The sequence below is a fragment of the Molossus molossus genome, unplaced genomic scaffold (assembly GCF_014108415.1).
Source record: "Molossus molossus isolate mMolMol1 unplaced genomic scaffold, mMolMol1.p scaffold_m16_p_4, whole genome shotgun sequence".
NCBI lineage: Eukaryota > Metazoa > Chordata > Mammalia > Chiroptera > Molossidae > Molossus > Molossus molossus.
The window spans coordinates 73934377-73955024 of record NW_023425377.1 but is presented as its reverse complement, the minus strand read 5'-3'; the positions used below and the strand labels follow the sequence as shown (position 1 = coordinate 73955024).

The 20648-nt window shown below is 49.5% G+C and overlaps 1 protein-coding gene and 1 non-coding gene across 5 annotated transcripts in view; one reads left to right on the top strand and one right to left on the bottom strand.

The window, feature by feature from the left end:
- Positions 1–15119, top strand: part of ILF3 (interleukin enhancer binding factor 3) — a 36743-nt gene extending 21624 nt beyond the window's left edge. For 3 of the 4 annotated variants that reach the window (XM_036282052.1, XM_036282050.1, XM_036282051.1), the window contains 16 exons: positions 3014–3161; positions 4503–4594; positions 4987–5082; positions 5730–5841; positions 6264–6361; positions 6938–7049; positions 7152–7262; positions 7589–7788; positions 8165–8332; positions 8763–8888; positions 9003–9179; positions 9273–9426; positions 9571–9624; positions 12971–13336; positions 13950–14078; positions 14448–15119. In XM_036282052.1, the coding sequence (XP_036137945.1) occupies positions 3014–3161; positions 4503–4594; positions 4987–5082; positions 5730–5841; positions 6264–6361; positions 6938–7049; positions 7152–7262; positions 7589–7788; positions 8165–8332; positions 8763–8888; positions 9003–9179; positions 9273–9426; positions 9571–9624; positions 12971–13336; positions 13950–14078; positions 14448–14584 (2280 nt within the window). In that variant the 3' untranslated portion in view covers positions 14585–15119. Of the gene's footprint in view, positions 1–3013; positions 3162–4502; positions 4595–4986; positions 5083–5729; positions 5842–6263; positions 6362–6937; positions 7050–7151; positions 7263–7588; positions 7789–8164; positions 8333–8762; positions 8889–9002; positions 9180–9272; positions 9427–9570; positions 9625–10085; positions 10632–12970; positions 13337–13949; positions 14079–14447 lie in introns of those variants that run through there. The other variant, XM_036282053.1, reaches the window with a different exon arrangement.
- A 4570-nt stretch (positions 15120–19689) lies between these two features.
- On the bottom strand, positions 19690–19822 carry LOC118616667. The gene has a single exon (XR_004956650.1). It is a non-coding gene; the product is annotated as a small nucleolar RNA SNORA16B/SNORA16A family (small nucleolar RNA).
- Between the last annotated feature and the right edge of the window lie 826 nt (positions 19823–20648).

The window sequence follows — 20648 nt, the reverse complement described above, 5'->3', positions numbered from 1 at the left end:
AATAGAAAAATATCCTCGGGCGCCCTGGCTGGTTTTTCTCAGCGGTTAGCGCATCGGCCCGCGGTCCAGAGGGGCCTGGGTTCAGTTCCTGTTAAGGGCACGTACCTCGGTTGCATTTGTCCCCATCCCCGGTTGGTGTCGTGTGGGTGGCAACCACTAGATGTGTCTCTCTCACATTGATGTTTCTCCTCTCTCTTCCTCCCTCGCTCCCTCCCGCTCTATCTGAAGATAGATGCAAAAAAGAAAAAAGAAAAATATCCTCGGGTGAGGATTAAAAAATAAACACTTGGTCTTTAAGAGAAAGATACTAACAATGCATATTTATATTTATTTAGATTAGTGGGTTGTAGCTTTTTATTATGTGGTTTTGTTTTGTTTTGTTTTGTTTTTCACTTAAAACAACACAGATTTATTATCTTTCCGTTCTGGAGATCAGAAATCCTGTATAGGTCTCTCCGGACCAAAATCAGTATGTTGACAGTCTGTTCATTTCTCCAGGCTATATAGGAGAATCAGTTTCCTGCTCATTCAGGTTTTTAACAGAATTCAGTTTATTGTAGTGGTAGAATTAAGTTTCCTGCCTTCTTGCTGGCTGTTGGCTAAGGGTCATTCCCAGTGCCTATGGGCCACTGCTGCATTCCATGACAGGCTTCATTCCTTCTTCTTCAAAGCCAGAAACTTTGGGTGGAGTTACTTTCATGCTTCAGATCTGTGCTCCTTCTCCTGTCTCATCTCTAGATAAGTGTTTTTTGATTGGAGCAAATTGTGGGTGTGCATACACACACACAAACACACCCCAGGGAACATAGGGCAGTTTCTGGGGACAGTTTTGGTTGTCGCAGTATGAAGAGTAAAGTACTACTGGCATCTATTGAGTGGAGGCTGGAGATATGCTGCCCATCATCATACAATGCACAGGACAGCCCCACTTTCCAGAATGATCCGATCCAAAGGCCAGTACTGCCGAGGAACAGAAACCCCAATTTAGATTTCTCAAAGTGTTGTCTTCCCTACATGTGATATTTACTTTGTTTCCATATTAAAAATTATAAAAGGTTGATTTTCCTTCTTCAAGGCATATATAGATAGACTGGTATAAAAAAGAAAGCAGAAGTCAGACTGTTGTGACCATCCTTAAAGACACATGTACCTGCCCTGGCCGGTTTGGTTCAGCGGTTAGAGCGTCGGCCTGCGGTCCTGAGAGACCCGGGTTCGGTTCCCGCTAAGGGCGCGTACCTCGGTTGCGGTTTGTCCCCGGCCCTGGTCGATTGTGTGGGTGGCAGCCACTCGGTGTGTCCCTTTCGCATCGATGTTTCTCTCTCTCTCTCTCTTCCTCTCTCTCCCTCCCACTCTACCTGAACAAAAAATGGAAAAATGTCCTCGGGTGAGGATAAAACAAACAAACAAAAAAGACACATGTACTTGCAGTGAGTACATGCTTTAATATGCACCACATGACACATACTACAGGTATTTTACTACACAGTTTTCATGCCATACACTTGATGACTGCTCATCCCAGTGGAAATGATGGTAGCTAGATGCCCATTCTGGGCTGAATGCTGTGCTTTCCTTGCAGGGTCCAGTGTAAGCCTCCTGCAGCCTAGTGGTATAGGTCATGTCATCTAGACCATTTTACAAATTAGAAAAGATAATCTTTTTTTAATTGATTTATTTGGGGGGCAGTGGGAACATCAGTGGAATTTGGTGCATGGGACAATGCCCAACCAACTGAGCCACACCGGCCAGGGCTAGAAACAACATCTTTTTTTTTTTTTTTTTTTTTTATCCTCACCCGAGGATATTTTTCCATTTTTTTGTACAGATAGAGTGGGAGGGAGAGAGAGGAAGGGAGAGAGAGAGAGAAACATCGATGTGAAGGGACACATCGAGTGGCTGCCACCCGCACGACCAACCAGGGCCGGTGACAAACTGCAACCGAAGTACGTGCCCTTAGCGAGAACCGAACCCGGGTCTCTCCGGACCGCAGGCCGACGCTCTAACCGCTGAGCCAAACTGGCCAGGGCTTTTTAATTGTTTATTTTCCTTTATTGATTTGACCTTTATTATTATTTTTTTAATCCTCACCCGATTTTTACGTTTATCTTCAGACAGAGTGGGAGGGGATGAGAGAGAGAGACACATCAGTTGGTTGCCACCCATATGACACCAACTGGGGCTGGGGATGAACTGCAAATGAGGTACGTGCCTTGGCCAGTATTGAACCTGGGACTCCCTGGTCCGCAGGCCAACACTAACCACTGAGAAAAATCAGCCAGGGCTCCTTTATTGATATTATAGAGAGATATAGAAACATCAGTGAGAGAGAACATCGATTGGCCGCCTCCTACATGCCCCGCACTGGGGATTTGGCCCACAACCTGGGCGTGTGCCCTGACCCGGAATCAAACTGATGACCTCTTGGTGCATGGTTCGATGCTCAACCACTGAACCACACTGGCCAGGTGAAACAACAATCTTTTTTTTTTTTTTAATGTGTTTTATTGTTTTTTTTTTTCCCCAGAGAGGAAGGGAGAGAGAGAGGTGGAAACATTGATCAGCTACCTTCTGCATGCCCCCTACTGGGAATCGAGCTTGCAGCCTAGACATGTGCCCTGACGGGGAACCGAACCGGGATCTCTCAGTCCACTGAGCCACACGCTTAATGAGATTAAGTAACACTCTTAATGAGGTTAAGTGACTTGTCCAAAGTCACACCACTACGGATTGATAAAATGAGGATTCACACCCTTGTTTCCTCCCAGACCCTCACCTCTTACATGTTGCATTATGAGAGTCCCTGTGAAAATCACCTCTCTCTCTCTACGAAGTACTGGAAAGCAGCCACAGACCTTGCCAGCAAGTGGGAGGTCCTTACCCCCAGATGAAGGGGCTGCTGTCCCATCACACCCCAGGAAGTTGGCCTGTATGTTAACAGTAACCGGTGGGGCTAAATAGAGTGTTGATTCCATTGAGGAGAAGGTGTTTTGAAAGTTGCATTTTCTTTTTCTAGGCTGTTACAGAAGACAAGTATGAAATACTACAATCTGTTGATGATGCTGCAATAGTGATAAAAAATACAAAAGAGCCTCCATTGTCCCTGACCATCCACCTGACATCCCCCGTTGTCAGAGAAGAAATGGAGAAAGTATTAGCTGGAGGTAGGGAGGCTGAGAAAGCCAGCAGGACTTTGGAAACTTTGTGTTCCCTCACTATTCAGATGTGCTATTCAGTTTTAGACTGCTTTGACGAAAGGATATTGGTGTAGCTTTGCCCACTTTTACTCTTGTGGTCACATCTCCTGTTCTGTTTTGGTACTGGGGAGTTTAATCAAACAGTTGCACTAAAAGTGAGGAGCACTTTTCAGAGGATGGCACCATTTTGGTTTGTCTTAATCCTTGAATGCTGTCATCAGTGTTACATTTGGTTTTGCTGTTGAGCCTTTCTCTTCTCTGACCTTGAAAAAGTATGTCCTGGGTGATGTTTTTTTAAAGTATGGAAGACAGCCAGATGGTTTCTGCATGAACATCATGTTGGAGTTGTGCAAACAGCTTGTGGTGCAGCAAAACCTGAGGGCTTCTTCTTTTGTCTTCCTTCCATTGGCTGCTTTTATCAGTTCAGTAATTGAAACGCAAAGAGCTTATAGAGAGCTAAACCGTTGTGTGATTTTTCAAAAGAAAAGTTCAGACACTAATAATGCTTTCACAACTCCGTGTCCTCCTAGGGCCCCTTATGCTTCTCTTCTGTGGGAATGTTTCTTAATCAAACCTCACACTGCAAAGGTAACAAGCCTTATCCAAATCTCTGATACACGTGACAGGAACAAGTGCTCCGGTTTTGTTGCAGCATTGGCTCACACTTAGCACCCTTGTTGCTGTTCTTTGATTACCTTTGGTTCTGATGCCTGATTTCAACTACCAGAGCCCTTCTAGTTTATCAATTTAGGGACGCTGGACCTTTGACCAACAGGACTCTCTCTGTCAAGGGCTGGGGCTAGGGCAGTCCTGCCTGGTGGGCGGAGGTGGTCCCCTTTGCAGAAGATGCCTTGGGATGGCTGTTGTGAGAAGCAGAGAGGGAGTTCATTTCCACTCCCCCCACCATTTTTTTGTTTTTGTTTTTTTCTGGGCTTATTTTTTTCCCCTTTATTGAAATTTTAGCACAGCTAATTTATTGGGAGATGATGGGGAAGAAGCATGGTAACAGTCTGCTAGAAGATAGGACCTACCTATCAATTCCCTCCCCTATGGGATTGATTATCCCTTGTAGAGTAACTTTCCACTTGTGTTTTCATTTTTGTTTTTTGGAAGGGCCTCCAATTTTTGCAGTTTTCTTTCTGGGCAGAGTTAATGCGCTCTGGCTTCTCCTTCCCTGGTCCAGGGTAGAGATGACATGAAATTCTGGGAGGCTCCACTGCCCTTTAGGAATCTGCCATATCCCCTTTCCACATGACAGAAACCCCTTGGTCAAACTGTACCTTGTCTTCTTATTCCATCCATGAATAGAAACGCTATCAGTCAACGATCCCCCGGACGTCCTGGACAGGCAGAAATGCCTTGCTGCCTTGGCGTCCCTCCGACACGCCAAGTGGTTCCAGGTTTGCATTTTGTTCTTCTATTTGTCTTTTGGTAGAGAATTTCTAAGTTTTAACTTGGCTAACTTGCACCATAAAGTTTTGGTAATACTGAACAGCGCCATGCCAAGGTTAGCACCTGCAGGTGTGCAGTTGCTAAGGCAGCACGCATAAACAAATTTGACACCCCCCCCAAAGGAGGCTTGTGACTGAGTAGGTGTATTGCTGCTGCTTTGTGCCAAGAGTAACATTAATGTCGTCCACACGGTGGCATCACTGCCAACCACACACTTGATGGTTATGAATGTTCACCCTTTACCCTGGACAAAGTAGCACCCTGAGATTTGTGTTATTCATGTTTGCCTTGTGTTTCAGGAAGTGCTTTGGTGTAAAGAGCCTGTGCTTTGTTCCTCTAGGCCAGAGCCAATGGGCTGAAGTCTTGTGTTATTGTCATTCGGGTTCTGAGGGATCTGTGCACCCGTGTGCCCACCTGGGGTCCTCTAAGAGGATGGGTAAGGCACCTTCTAGCTATTGCCACCCTGGGAGTGTGTGTGCAGAGACCTTCCATAGCCCAGAAATATCTTCTGGTAACTGGGCTAAACTGGACCTTTGGGGGTGTGGCTGATGTGTCCCCAACATAGGTCCTTGTTGAGCAAATACTGTGTGCCACAGCCTGGGTGGAAGGTGAAAGTGAGACCAGGCTCTCCTCTTCCTTATGGCAGGTACACAGCCCAACCTAGGAATGGGGCTGGCCAGGCAGCACACATACTGTGACATGCTCTATATTTTTTGCAACCTTTGTAGCTGCTCTTGGCCAGCAGTCAGCAGATAGGCATACAGGCCGATTCTGGTCAGCTACTTGTTTTCCTATAGTATATAGTTAAGAATGGTTTTTGTGTTTTTGAATATAAGCACCTACATAATAGCTTCAAATTGGCCTCCTGGCCAATGTGGCTGAAAAGATTGAATGTCTGGCCCTTTAAGGAGAAATTGGCTGAGCCCAGCTCTAGGTGTTCTCTCTTTGGCTTAGCTCCGACTTAGGAACTCGGACAATTGTGACTTTCCGTGCCACCCCCTCCTCACACATACACAGTGACAGCCCTTCAGCATCAGCCAACTCCCTCCTGGACATTGGCTAACTGTCTTTCTTGCCTTTCAGCCCCTTGAGCTTCTCTGTGAGAAGTCCATCGGCACAGCCAACAGACCCATGGGTGCTGGCGAGGCCCTGCGGAGAGTGCTGGAGTGCCTGGCGTCAGGCATCGTGATGCCAGGTTGGGGCCTTGTGCTTTGCAAGTTGCAGGGAAAGGACAGTGATCAAGGCCCTAAGGCCACTTCCTGGCGGGTCCCCTGACCGGGTTAGGGCAGCAGCAGCCCCATGTCCCCCTAGGGCTAAAGCATGTGACTACCCTCTTGCACCATCATATCCAGCCCTGTGCCGGCTCCGCAGCTGTGACTCAGGGCGGATCCAGGGCAGTGGTGACCCACTCCCATGTGAGCTCCTTGCTCTGAGACACATGTGGATTATTTTTCTCATGGGCTGGATGCTGAGTGGGTCACCGAGCTCAGCGTGTTTTCCAGAGCTGGGTGTGGATGAGGCGCGGGGGGTAACGCATCTGGTTCCCTCAGTCAGTACAACTCTTCCGAGATGCTAAAAGATAATCCTCTGCATATCTTCCTTGTTTCCTGCCTTCAGATGGTTCTGGCATTTATGACCCTTGTGAAAAAGAAGCCACTGATGCTATTGGGCATCTAGACAGACAGCAACGGGAAGATATCACACAGAGTGCGCAGGTATAGTCATCGCCATTGCCACCGTGAGCCCTTACCCAGTCTGTAATCACTGGCTTCTAGTTCCATTACTGGGTATTCTCAGGGTCGCCACTGGACTCTTAGGCTCAGGTTGGGGACTGAAGGCGAAGGGATTGTGCCTGATACAGGGCGCCCCAATCTGGGCTGCTTCTTTCCCCCTGGCGCCACGCGTGGTTGTAGCTTGCCCCTCAGCCTGCTCGAGTGTTGTTTTCAGACACCGAGTTCAGCGGGGAGATGTATTTGCTATTTAGATTGTTCCAGGGGTCCTTCCCTTGCAGGCCCACCACGTGGCTCCGTGTGGCAACCAGTCCCCAGGTTGGGGTCTCCTGTATTCCTCTTGAGGCGGGTGGTCACAGGCTGGCCTTTCCCCGCAGCAAGACTGTGTCCTAGCAGTCAGGCCCTCCCCTGGCTGTTGGGGGGCCCCTTGCTGTTGTAGGGGAAACCATTAGCAACTCCAGCAGTTCCTGCCCCATCCAGAAGGCATTAGCAAGCATACACACTTTGGCCAGGAGCACAGGGCGGCTGAGTTAGGTTCCTGTTCCTCTTCCCCTTTTCTAGCATGCTCTGCGACTTGCTGCATTTGGCCAACTGCATAAAGTCCTAGGTATGGACCCTCTGCCTTCTAAGATGCCCAAGAAACCAAAGAATGAAAACCCAGTGGACTACACAGGTAAGTATGCCAAGGGTTCCTGGTTGATTAGTGGCCTTATGGACTCTCCACAGAGCACCAGACTGGACTCTTAGCTACTTCTGTCCTAATCTTTTCTTTCAGTTCAAATCCCCCCCAGTACCACCTATGCCATTACGCCAATGAAACGCCCAATGGAGGAGGATGGGGAGGAAAAGTCTCCCAGCAAAAAGAAGAAGAAGATTCAGAAGAAAGGTATAGACATTCATTCCTGGGCCTTTTTTATCCTCCATCTGTCTTCAGGTTAACTGCAAAATAGGAAGATGCCTTATTGTTAGATATTATATTTAAGTTGTTCTTAAAGTGATTAAGTGTATAATATGGAAACAACATAAGTCGGGTGGATGTGCCTCAACTGGTGACCCCAGAAGTGGTGTATACCTGGGCTCATCATAGACAAGACCTTGGAATGTGTGACTGCCCAATTCATTGTGTCCCAGGACAAAAGCCATCAGAAGAAACCCCCTCCCCAGTTCAGAATTGACTGATGTTCCAGAGTGTTATTGGTGGTCTTTCTCTAGAGGAGAAGGCAGAGCCTCCCCAGGCTATGAATGCCTTGATGAGGCTGAACCAGCTGAAGCCCGGGCTGCAGTATAAACTGGTTTCCCAGGCGGGACCGGTCCACGCCCCCATCTTCACCATGTCTGTGGAAGTAGATGGCAGCTCATTCGAGGCCTCCGGACCATCCAAAAAGACTGCCAAGCTGCATGTGGCTGTTAAGGTAGGGTAGCTGGTGGCTTCATCCAGCCCATGCCTTTCCTTCAGACAGCAAAAGCACTTTTTCATCTGGGGCTTTTTCAGAGCCATTGTCTGCTATTTAAGTCCATCATGGGCCTTAGGGAGGGCATGCAAATACAAATGGTTAGATTTTCTAATGTTTGTCAAATCATATGTGGCAAGAATTCCTTTGTCATCATGGCTGACAGGCAGAGGGTGTCCACGCAAGGCTGGGCATGTAAGGAGCTAAAGGAAAAAACACCCTCCAGATTTCTGGATGCCACCCTAGGAGTGATTCAGGATTCAGGAGTGATATGATTCAGGATGCCCCAATTCTGCATCCCCTCCCTCACTGGGGGCCTTGTGGGTCTCCATCTCAGGTGTTACAGGACATGGGCTTGCCTACGGGAGCTGAAGGCAGAGACTCTAGTAAAGGGGAGGACTCGGCTGAGGAGACTGAGGCCAAGCCAGCCGTTGTGGCCCCTCCACCTGTGGTAGAAGCTGCTTCGACCCCCAGTGCTGCCTTTACCTCGGATCCCACTGCTGAGGTGAGCCCATGATGTGCATTGGAGGGCCCGACAAGTGTAGAGCAGACAGCCTTGTATCCTGTGAGCCCAGATGGTTGCTGGTCCTGTGACTTTCCCCACCAAAGGAGTCATCTTCCAGTCTGGAACCCTGTAGGGGGAGCTGGGTATGAGCCTTTGAGCCACTACTGAGAATACTTTGCTGATGTTAACCCAGCACTCAGGGATGTATTGGGTTGGCCCTAGGTCAATGACAGGCCATTTCCCGGAGGAACAGGGTACACGTGGAAAATCATCTTATTGCTGGGAGGCTCATAGATGACTTTCATGTGTGAGGGTGGTGTGGGTTACGTAGAGAGTAGCTGTCCTCCATGTGCTGGACAGCCCTTAGCTGAATGTGTTGGGGTTTGTTTTTTTTGTTTGTTTTTCTGTTTTCCCTGAGAATATAAAACAGCAGGGGCCAATCCTGACCAAGCATGGCAAGAACCCTGTCATGGAGCTTAATGAGAAGAGGCGTGGCCTCAAGTATGAGCTCATCTCAGAGACTGGTGGGAGCCATGACAAGCGCTTTGTCATGGAGGTAAGTGGTTCTGAAGCAGTTCCTATGGAGGCCTGGAATCTTTGGGGGATGTAGAGTCCCCCTGCCCTGGTGGGAGGCTTTGGATCTCTCCTGACACGTGTCTGTTCTTCTCAGGTCGAGGTAGATGGACAGAAGTTTCAAGGTGCTGGCTCAAACAAAAAGGTGGCAAAAGCATATGCTGCTCTTGCTGCACTAGAGAAACTGTTCCCTGATGCCCCTCTTGCCCTTGAAGCCAATAAGAAGAAGAGAGCACCTGTGCCTGTCAGAGGTGGACCGAAATTTGCTGCTAAGGTAATCGGCTGCCCCTGAGATCTCTTGAGCTCAGCTTGAATTCTGTGAACTGAGCATGAAGCGAATGTAACTTGTCTGTTCTCTCCTGTTCAGCCGCACAATCCTGGCTTTGGCATGGGAGGCCCCATGCACAACGAAGTGCCCCCGCCCCCAAATCTTCGAGGGCGGGGAAGAGGAGGGAACATCCGTGGTCGAGGAAGAGGGCGAGGATTTGGTGGTGCCAACCACGGAGGTTACATGAATGCTGGTGAGGAACCTTGTCATATTCCCAGTGGGCCTATCTTGTTCTCTGGGGTATGTGGGGCCCCTGAGGTTGAACTGAGATGCTGGGAGAGGCGGATGCAGGGGAGATCCACCTCCAGCCCTGATAACCTTATTGGTTTCCTTCCAGGCGCTGGATATGGCAGCTATGGGTATGGAGGCAACTCGGCGACAGCTGGCTACAGTAAGTGTGTATTTCTCTTGGTCTGATTTTGGGAAGAAGATGCAGTGTAGTTCCTGTTCCTGAGTTAGAGCAGGGTGGCCTGCCAGCAGCAGCTTCCCTAAGACTTCAGAGTTGCCCACACCTATTCTCAGTGATTAGCTCAGGCGGTCCAAGGCCCCCCACCCTCCCCATCCTGCAAAAGTATGATTTACTCTGTAAATGTTAACACACACACTTGTGTGACTTGAAAGTACCGTAAAAGTAAAAATTTTAAATTTCTCTGCTTTAAGCCATGTGAACGAAGCACCAATCCTGTGATATGCTTTTTCTGACAGTGCACAGCTCTTGTCTTGAGAAGGAGCCTTCATTGGGGGGTTACAGGAGCAGAGAAATCTAAAACTTGAATTTCAAATGTGGCGCTCTGTGCCATTTTTCAAAAGAATTCTAATTTTTTTTCTCTGCTCTGTCTCCCCCTTTTGTAGGTGACTTTTTCACAGACTGCTACGGCTATCATGATTTTGGGTCTTCCTAGAGCATCTAAAAGTATTGCACAAAAAATCAACTTTTTACTCCAATTTTCTCGAACTCCAAAACCTAAAGTGTCCGTGCTGTGCCCCTGTGCTTCACTGGGTTTCTCAACCGTGGCTTGTCACCGCAGCTTGTCTGAAACTTAGCCTGCAGAATTTAAGACAATGGCAGTTTTTATCGTGATTTGCCTTTGAACTTGGTCATATTGAAGTTCACAATAAGTGGAAAACAATTTTCAGAGAATGCATATTTTTGTGCAGAATTGCACAGAATTCTAGAGCCAGCGTTGGTCAGCATCAAGGCAAAGCCCACCTTTGCTTTTTATGGAAAGCATTACTTTATTTAAGAGACAGATAATGATGCATTTTAATCTACCTTTGTCTTAATTTACAGCAGGTTTTGTATGAATTTTTAACCTTTTAACAAATTCCTAAATCTGGTTGATGCCTTTGACAGTGATGAAAACTATTTCACCACATCCGAATCCAGAGCAACCAGCTGCCTTTTTTTTTTTTTTTTATATATATATATATAAAAGCATGTAAAACGTTGGTAACATTGGGGAATTGTATATTGTGCTAAGTTAACCTTTCCTGCCTCTTGTAAATGCTCTGGTGGGTTTGTGTTTGGGGATGCAACATTCTGTGGCTGGTTTAGCTAGAGGTGAACTCTCAAAGGTATCAAAACTGCTTCCATCATTTAGTGCAAGAAATAGACAGGCTTAAGTGAGTGATAATGCAGAATTTTGCAAGTCCTGATTACAGCTGCAAATGCATGGAATTCTAGAATTTTTAAAAATGGGGCTTTAAAAATAATCAAGTGGGAAGAGCCTAATATGTAGCGCAATTCTCCAGTGAATAACTTGCCTCAGCAGGGCCTGTACTACTTCTGGGCACACAGCTGTGGCAGATTTCAGCAATCCTGGAAACTTCCGCCCTCTCTCCTTAGGGTACAGGCTTGAGGTTGTGACTTCTCCCTGTGTGCAGAGGAGGCGATTGGGCTCTTTACTCAGACCCCTGTATCCTGGTGGGAATCCCTGGAAACAAGTCTGGTTTTGGCTCGGGTCATCAGTTCTTTCTGCAACAAAACCTGCCTCTGCGTTGACTTGCAAGATTTTGCGTTTATTCAGGCAAAAACGGTTACTACATAATTTGTTCCCAGAGGTTTGAAATATTCAGTGAAACTTTTTAAAACTTTGATTGCATGATGTATTTTTTTTTTAGAAAGTTATTGTTTGAGAATAATGTCTTTTTATACCAGGAAATAGTTATCCTGAATGACGTTGAAAACTTCCCCTCCCCTTTATTTTTTTTTTAATCAATACATGTTAAAGTAATAAGCCCTAACTACTTGGCGTCTTCATTCATTCCCGTGTTTGTGGAGGGGTGAGGAGGCAGGTGCTCAGTGCAGGCCAAGGGTCAGCTGATGTGGCCGAGTTCTAAGAGGGGGCCCGAAGAGGACCTCCTGTCCTGGCCTCCTCATGGTTACTCTCTTGTATTGTGGGACACATCTTGTCCTTGGCTTTGGAGGGGTTGGTGTAGGATGGAGACTGCCTGCCTGAAGAAAATAAACCCATGGCGGAGAGCAGTTCTATCCAAATTATTGTTCAAACAACCTAAGGCACACCACTGTGGGGTACACATCTTCAGTGGATGGAAGGCTCATGGGAACTCCCAAAGTCACCCAAAAGGCAAGGGTCCCTTGGTGCTAAACATGGGAAGGAAAAGACAGGCTGTGTGGCAGCGTCTCCTCCCTCTTCTACCCACACTGGGCATAGCCAGGCTGACCAGGCACTGGCCTCAACCGTCTGTGGACAGAGGCAGAGCCAGCCAGCAAAGGTGTGCCCAGGCCTACTTGCTGTAGGAGCCCAGGAGCTCCACGGCCCTGCCAGGATGGACAGCTACCCACAGGACCCATCCTCCCCCACCCCCATCACCTTAGTTGACCATCTCCCACAGGTCCACCTGAGTGTCTGATGGGAGCAATATCTTGACAAGCCAGTGTTCTGGGGGTCCTTACCTAATGACCAGAAGGTGGGGGGAGCTGTTCGTGACATTCTCAGCCCTAGAGCCTGAGAATGTGGCAGCTTGCTGCACGCTTGTCAGTCCTGCTGCTTAGTTCTGCCTGAGCCCAGCAGCTGTGCTGGGAATAAGGAGGGGCCTCTGGGGACCACCCGAATCTTCTGATCCCAGCCTTAGTCTTTCCCCAGGAGGCTGGGAATTGCTCTTTAAGGCATGTGTTCGCATAAATCCCATCAGGGAGAAGTCTTGGCTTAAGTCTTTATTTCTGGTGCTCCAAGAACCGGGTCAGACAAGTTGGTCTTCCAGGAATGACACCAATGTCAGGGACCTCATTAGAGAGCATTTCCTAGGGCCACCCAAGCCCTGACTGCCAAGCCTCTTCCCAGCACAGCGGGGGAGGGCTTGCTGCTTCTCTGGGGCTTTGCTTTTCCTGTCATTGTTGGGGACATCTGGGTAGTGATCAGCTAGTTGTGAATGTCATCCTGCGCTCGGAGCCCATCTCATTGTAACGTTGACATCTGCTGCAAAAGCTGCTCTCGGCGTGCGTACTGCCGTGCCGCTGCTTGGCAAAGATCCATTGTTATCATCAGCTAATGGGTGAGTGGAGCTGAAGGCTGGGCCAGCCCAGATCAGGCTGCTTTAGGGACCGGAGCTGCTGCTCCTTTCTCTCCCGTCTCTTTCACTCTGCCCGCGCCTGGGCAGCAGGCTCGTGGGTCAGCCTTCAGGACCCACAGCTACGATCTTCCCTCCCTTCATACCCCACGCCCCCCAATTCCATCTTCCTGAGCTTCCACCTGATCAGATGCCTTCCTGTTTAGGTCAGTTCTACAGCAATGGAGGGCATTCTGGGAATGCTGGCGGTGGCGGCGGCGGGGGCGGTGGTGGCTCCTCAAGCTACAGCTCCTACTACCAAGGTGACAACTACAACTCCCCAGTGCCCCCGAAACATGCCGGAAAGAAGCAGCCGCATGGGGGCCAACAGAAGCCCTCCTACAGCTCAGGCTACCAGTCCCACCCCGGCCAGCAGCAATCCTACAACCAGAGCCAGTACAGCAACTATGGCCCCCCGCAGGGCAAACAGAAAGGCTATAGTCATGGCCAAGGCAGCAACTACTCCTACTCCAACTCCTACAGCTCCCCCGGGGGCGGGGGAGGCTCCGACTACAGCTACGAGAGCAAATTCAGTGAGTTGGCATCCAGTCCCCCCAGAAGCTCAACACTGTTCCACCTCAGGCTGAGGGACTGGAAGGAATTTGGAGGCAGAGGCCTCCAGGCTAAGGCCCCTGAGGCTGTGGGTTGAGGCTGGGGCATAAGGGTGGAGTCCGAGTCTGGGCCAGCCACTGCAAGGTGACCTCTGGAGACCAGGTGCATCCATCCCCTAAAAGAGCCTGAATTACTTCCTGCTCCACCTCACACACACAACTGTTGGGCTGCAGTGTGCCTATGTACCAATTGGGGTAGGGTAGGAGTATGATGGTTTATGATGGGACACTTAGTAGCAAGGGCTGGGACTTGGGCTAGCTCAGCAGTTCCTGAACTGCAGGGAACCTTAGGTTGGAGGGGAAGATGGGATGAAACTTTGCTTCAGAATATGGTGATCAGGACAATCCACAGCATTGTGACCCTATTTTAGGACTCTACCTAGCCCCTGGCAGTTTGTGGTGGGGCTGACCTGTGCTAAATTGAAGCAGTCAAAAGACAGGGAAATTTGCAAAGGTCCAGGGTCTTGGCCAAGGGTTGGCCACATCAGGGCTGCAACACAAGGCCCCTTAACCACAATGTCTTCTCTTCCCCCAGACTACAGTGGTAGCGGAGGCCGAAGCGGCGGGAACAGCTACGGTTCAGGCGGGTCGTCCTACAACCCAGGGTCACATGGGGGCTACGGAGGAGGTTCTGGGGGCAGCTCCTCCTACCAAGGCAAACAAGGTGGGCCTGGAGCAGCAGGTGGCACAGCATGGGGGGAGGGGGCTTCCTGAGCCACACAGAGGCTTTGAGGAAGGCTGCGGCCTGGGCAGGGCCACCATGGCAGCTGCCTCTTGGCTTCTGTGTGGGGCAAGAGCAGGAAGCAGGAGATGGGGGCACATGGGGCCTTGTACAAGCACTGACTTAGGCACACCTCTAGTTTCTTGGCTTTTTAGCCAGAAATTGCCCTACTTTAAATGTTGGCACCTATATGAAGAAATGCTGGCGATACTGAGAGCCAAACAGAGCCTGGTGCTCAGATAGCCCCAGTTAGAGATTCCCACTGATGACACCTCTATGACTGGGCTGATCCCCACTCCCTCTTTCCCTCAGGAGGCTACTCATCACAGTCGAACTACAACTCCCCCGGGTCCAGCCAGAATTACAGCGGCCCTCCCAGCTCTTATCAATCATCACAGGGAGGCTACGGCAGGAACGCAGACCACAGCATGAACTACCAGTACAGATAAAGCCCTGAGGGTGAAGATTTGTACCTTCTGCACTTACCCCTCCTCGTTGTAAGATTCAGTTTTATGCATCACAGTTAACATGTCTGCGGCCCCTCTGGGTCCTCTTGCCCTACCCCGTCCACGTTGCTGTGTTGTGAGGTGCAGCTGGTCACTCTGTGACCCGTTCTGTGACCCATATTTAGCCGTGTTTGGGACTCCACGTCTTCAGTGGTTTGTTAGTTGCCATTACAACTTTGTCCGAGTAGAGTTTTCTGAGTTCTTACAGTTCAGTATCCCTCTGTCTATTTACAATTGGTGTTAGTGTTAACTCAGTTTGTCTTGAAATAGTTACAGAAGGGATACCTCATCTGTTAATGCTTTTGTGAAGTGAGTTAAACGAGCTTTCTGTATTTTAATGCTTTAGTGTTTCAGTTTTTTAAGTGAATATTTTATTTTAAAAACCAGTGGGAAAGAGTGGGGGGGTTTTTTGTATGTCTGGATCATTCAGGCAGTACATTTGAATTCAGCTGAATATAGACAAATAAAGAAAAAGAAAGAAAACCGCGCCATCGTAGGCCTGGGTGTCTGACCCTCCAGGAGTGCAATGGGTAGATTCCCCCACTCTGTTCCCAGCACCGGAAAGTAGGGTGCGGGTGGCAGAATGGTCCCTGTTCACCAGAGAGGGGCCAGGGCCAGCAGTCATTTACATGGAATCTTGTAGTAGTCCCTGTGTCCCAGCAAGCTCCACAGCCCCTAGTGTCTGCATAGCAGCCTAGTGGCCCACACTGCTATGTGAAGTTTGCTCCCATAATTCAGCATGCTTTGTGTTATGCTCCATGAATTCTGGGTGTAGTGTAAGTGCAATTTGAAGTCACCGCGGATTAAATTTGGTATGTAGAACCTAATTTGAAAAAGCCTGGTTGAAATCTGGCTGAGGCACCCAAGATACAGTAAACTTCAGCCATGGAACCATGTATGTTGAGGTGGCACACTGTGGCAGCCGCAAGCACAGCCTTGGTCCCTGGTGCCTCCTCTACCCAGAATTTTACACAGTGCGCTGGTGGGCTTCTTTGCAGCAGGTTTCTCTGGAGCACTGTTTCTCAATCCTGGGCGATCTTATAGTGCTTCAGAGACATTTGACACATAGTGGGTAGAAGCCAAGGATGCTGTAAAACATTCTACACTTATATATCAGCATTGCAGAGATGGAGGAACCCATCTCCAAGCAGCCCTTCTCAACTCTGGTCCTGCCCCAGGGGGTGGCCTCTATAGGAAGAACCCTGTGGGCTGACAAGGCTTGGACTGCCCCTCTGCAGGGACCCCTGTTGACTTGCTGCCTCTTCACCCTCTCAGACCAGGCACTGTTCATAGTCTAAGCCCCAGGCAGCCTTTTGGCCTCCTGTGCTGGTCAGCCATGGCTACTGGGAGAAGTGCAGACCATTCTTGATGCAGGATCACTCGGCTGAGGCAGAAACTCCAGTGTGCCTTCAAAGGATGAAGACTTGCTTTCTCGGAGAGGTGAAATAAAGGTGTTCTGCACTAAAAAGAAAACATTGGAAATTTTTTTGTTTTCTGCTGCAGCAGAGGAGGTCCTAGATACCAAGTGGTCCAGCCCAGGGAGAGGGGCCCTGTGAAGTCCATTTAAGAGGTGGCCCACAGTGTGAACATTTGGGTCAGCTTGAAGTGCCTTGGGATCCCTCGAGTATGTGCACAAGTGGAGAGAGGAGACAGACCTGAGGGATGGGTATCTACCCAAGCTCCTCTCCCAGACATGCAGGGGCTGGGGGAAAAGACCCATGTGAGATCATTGGGACCTTGTGTTTGTGATAACAGGAGACAGGATTTGAACAGAGTCTGCATCACTCAGAAGTCCACAGGGAGGAGCACCCTGGCTCTGCCTGCCAAATGCCTTCGAACTCTGGACCTGCCTTATCAACACAGGCTCTCCTCACCATCAGTTTCCCAAACAGCGATCACCACCACACTTATTCCTGAATATGAAATCTTCCTCCTCATAAAGACATGAATCATTGGAATTGGGGCCCACCCTAATCCCGGATGAGCTCATTTCAGGATCTTTATATCTGCAGAGACCCTATTTACAAGTACAGTCATATTCACAGACATCAGTGATTAGGATGTGGACATAACTTTTGGGAGACACCATTCAGCCCACAGGGTTGGGTGAAAGTTTCACCCACTGGGCTGTTGTTACAGCCCTGGGAGTTTCAGCCACAGCCAGGATCACCATGGTCAGGTCTGGACAACACAGAGCCAGCAGCATCTTTGCAGCACAGTGGGTACCTATGCTGAGGAGACAGACAGCTCATGAGCACAGATCCCCTGGCACCTTAAATGTTGCTTGGGGACCTCATTGGTATAGTTGGCCAACTGTAGTATCCCAACTTTCAGGACCTGCTACTCCAAGAAGCTGCATTCAGAAAGATGTGCCTGCCACTTTGAGCATGGAAAAGGCATTGTTGCTGGTGCATCATCCATTCAAAGCTGACCAAGGCCTTCCCAGGTCTGTTGCTCTCCAAGCCCAGGAAGCCAGACTGGAGGGGGCCTCATTGAGCTGCTGCTTCACCTCAGCTAGGGCCATAGTGAGCAACAGTTGGCTTATGCTGGAGATACATTGGCCCTTAAGTTGCTGGAGGACAGTGTCATGTGTCTTGCGGTGACCAGCAGAGATCACCAGGAACATGAGCAGAAAGGACCAGCAGTTCATGCGTTTACTCAGCAAGTTGATCAAGATAGGGTACTTGGTGGATAGGCCGAGGAGGAGGCAGGCATCAATGATCTGGGACTGGACACAAGACTCCAGAGGGCTCAGGATGCCTTTGGAGGGAAGGAAGGCAAGGAGACCAAACCACTGACTGGACATGGGTGTGGTGGGCCAAGATGACTTTTGAGGGAGGGGCAGGGCCTTTCCAGGAATTTGGACTAATGAGGGTGGGAATTGTTGGGGGTTGGCAACCTAAGACCAATAATGGTACACAGATCCAGAATTTCCAGCTCTCTAGATTGGTAGTCGCTGGGGCTCCTGTTCCTCTGGGCTGGGGTCCAGTCTGATCTGGAAGTTACCATCTAGCTGCCCAACTACCCTGGCAGAGCATTCACTTTCCCTTGGATCATTGACCGTTCTTGTGTAGTCAGCAGGGCCTGTGCTGCCCAGCCCCTGAGGCCTGGCCCGGTGCAGCTGGGCTGTCAGCGGAGGATTCAGTCTCTAGGTGTAAGCCCTATGCTGGCAGTGTGCCCTTTGCGGCAAGCCTTTTTGGCCCAGATGCTCGTTCTAACCCATTCTGGAATAAATGGAAACTTCTATGTTTATTGTTTCGTTCACTCAACATGTATTTCTTGGGTGTTAGTTTATATATTACTTCTGCACTGGAAGTTGACTTGGTCCCTGCACTCATGGAGTTTCTTGGACACCAAGTGGCCCCTGTCCCAACTGGGCAGGGAGTGTCAGGGAAGGCTTTCTGTGTTTCAAGTGAGACGGGGTGCTTGAACTGAGACCCAGGGGTGTGTTAGCGAGGGTAAGAGAAGAGTATGCCCTACAGAGGCAACAGCATGCACAAAAATTCAGCTGGGAGATGGGAATAGACAACGAAGCTGAAGTTGGGTAGGTGAAGCTCTTTGTTGCAAAAGGGGAGAAACGTGTCTGTCGACAAGGGGCATCCACTACAATGCCTTGACAACAGCTAGAGGAATTTTCACCTTTATTCTGAGGGTAATTGGGAGGATTCTGAACTGGGGAGACCAAGGCTGAGTTGTGCTTCAGAACAGTCCTTTTGGCTGTTGGGCAGAGAATAGGTGTATGGGAGAGGTGAGAATGATGGAAACAGACCAGCAGCAAGGCTTGATTTCTGCAACATACAAGCTATGAGATTCAGGGGACTAAAGTGTCAGAGTAAGCGCTCACAGACCCAAGATTGGTAAAAACAATGCCCCGGCCAGCAGACTGTCCCAGCAAGGAGGCATTGCCTTGCCTCAGGATACAAGAAGGGGAGGAGCCTAGGCTCACAGGTAGTCTCAGCAGAGGGGAAATAGATGGCATGACTAGGGGAGTGGCCATGGAGGTCATTTACCCAGAGTTCACAAGTTCTGTCTGATTTTCCCATTGTCTCTCAAGAAGCTGACGGCTAAACTCAGCCTCTTGGCAGCTGGGGTGGGGCAAAAATACCATAGGAGTGCCTCCATACCTAGATGGATAAGCCAAAGAAACCCTCCAGGCTCCAGAGAACCCTATTTCAACATTAGAGGTGTTTGAAATGCCCACCTCTTCGGAGTTCAGTGATTCCCTTTCCTTGCCCAGAAATCCAACTCCTGTTCCTTAAGTCCAACCACCTCATACCCAATTTGAGGGACTCCCTTGGGAAGCTGCAGCAGTCCCTGGGAAGAAATTTGGGGAATCTACTGAGGGCCCCCGAACCCGGTTACACACCTGGAATGATGCAGGTGCCTCCATTTGAGGGGCACGGAAACCAGCCGTATCCCAGCTTCTGCAAACACTGCACTTTCCAAACCACCTCAAGTTTGCCCCTAGACCCACCAGGTGTATGCCGCCTGCCAATTCCATGCCCAGTCAACAGGCCCTGCTCCTAATACAAGTATATAACAGGCTCTGCCCAGTAGAGGCCCTGCCCAGTGACTTCGCCCCCACCATCTTGTCATTGCAAACACTTAAAATAAAAAATGTTTTTTTCTTTATTGATTTTAGAGAGAGAGAACATTGATTGGCTGCCTCCTGCATGCCCCCCCACTGGGGATTGGGCCCACAACCTGGGCATGTGCTCTGACCAGGAATCAAACAGGGACCTCTTGGTGCATGGGTCGATGCTCAACCACTGAGCCACACCAGCTGGTTTTTTTGAGAGAGAGTGGGAGAGAGAGAAACATTGATGTGACAGAGAAACATCAATAGGTTGCCTCCTGCACACCCCTTACTGGGGATTGAGCTCGCAACCTGGCCATGTGCCCTGACCTGGAATCTAACCGGGCGCTTAATCCACTGAGCCACACCAGCTGGGCGATGCAAACACTTCTAATAGTACCCCTTTGGCAGAACCCGCCCCTCCCATGCTCCCATAGGGTGCTCAGCACGCTGCTTTTTTTTTTTTTTTTTAGACAATCTTTAGCCGAACTGCTGCAGATCAGTTACAGCAAAGAGACGGGCCACCGTCAAGGAAAACTCGCTCTAGGCTCCTTTGTGACCCCAGCAGCTATGTGGAAGCAGCTGCAGCTTCCTTAAGGGCCATGATAATAGGATGCCTTCGCAGGCTCCACCCCCAGAGCAGCCGTTTCCCTGGTCTCTAGGCCACGTGCGGGGCGCTGTCCATAGTGCTGAAGACTTCCAGGCACCTCCTCAAGGGGAGAGACATCATGGTGCCCCCAGCCCTCCCTACTGAGCAGAGCAGAAACCTGCATGCCGCTGAACCTCGGCTGCACCCCCACTTCCACTCCCTATTTACCTTTTATTTTTTTATCCTTACTCGAGGACATATTTGCATTTATCTTCAGATAGTGCTGGAGGGAGAGAAGGAGGAAGAGAGAAAGAGAAACATCCATGTGAGAGAGACACATCGACTGGTTGCCACCCTGACGGGCCGGGGACAAACTGCAACCGAGGTGCGTGCCCTTAGTGGGAACCGAACCGGGGACTCTCTGGTCCACAGGCTGACGCTCTAAGCGCTGAGCCAAACTGGCTAGGGCGACCCCTACTTTACCTTTTAATGATAGAAAGAGATCACTTTGCTCCACGCCCCACCCTCCCATCTAGCTCAAATGAGAGCCAAAATTCTCACTGAAAACTAGAGGACTTGTGGGACCTGTTGTTTGATGTCCACCCCTCAACTTCCCCTCCTTCCCTCACTCCCTCCAGCCACACTAACCTCCCTGCTGCATCACAAACTATCCAGGCACATTCCCACCTCTGGACCTTTGCTCTCATTGTTTCCACTGTGTGAAATGCTCTCAGTTCCCGTCATGGCTCCTCGTGTCTTTCAGGCCTTAACTCAAATGTCACCTCAGTGAGTCTGATCCTGACCACCCTACTTAAAATAGTCACCTTCCAATTCCTTTTCTC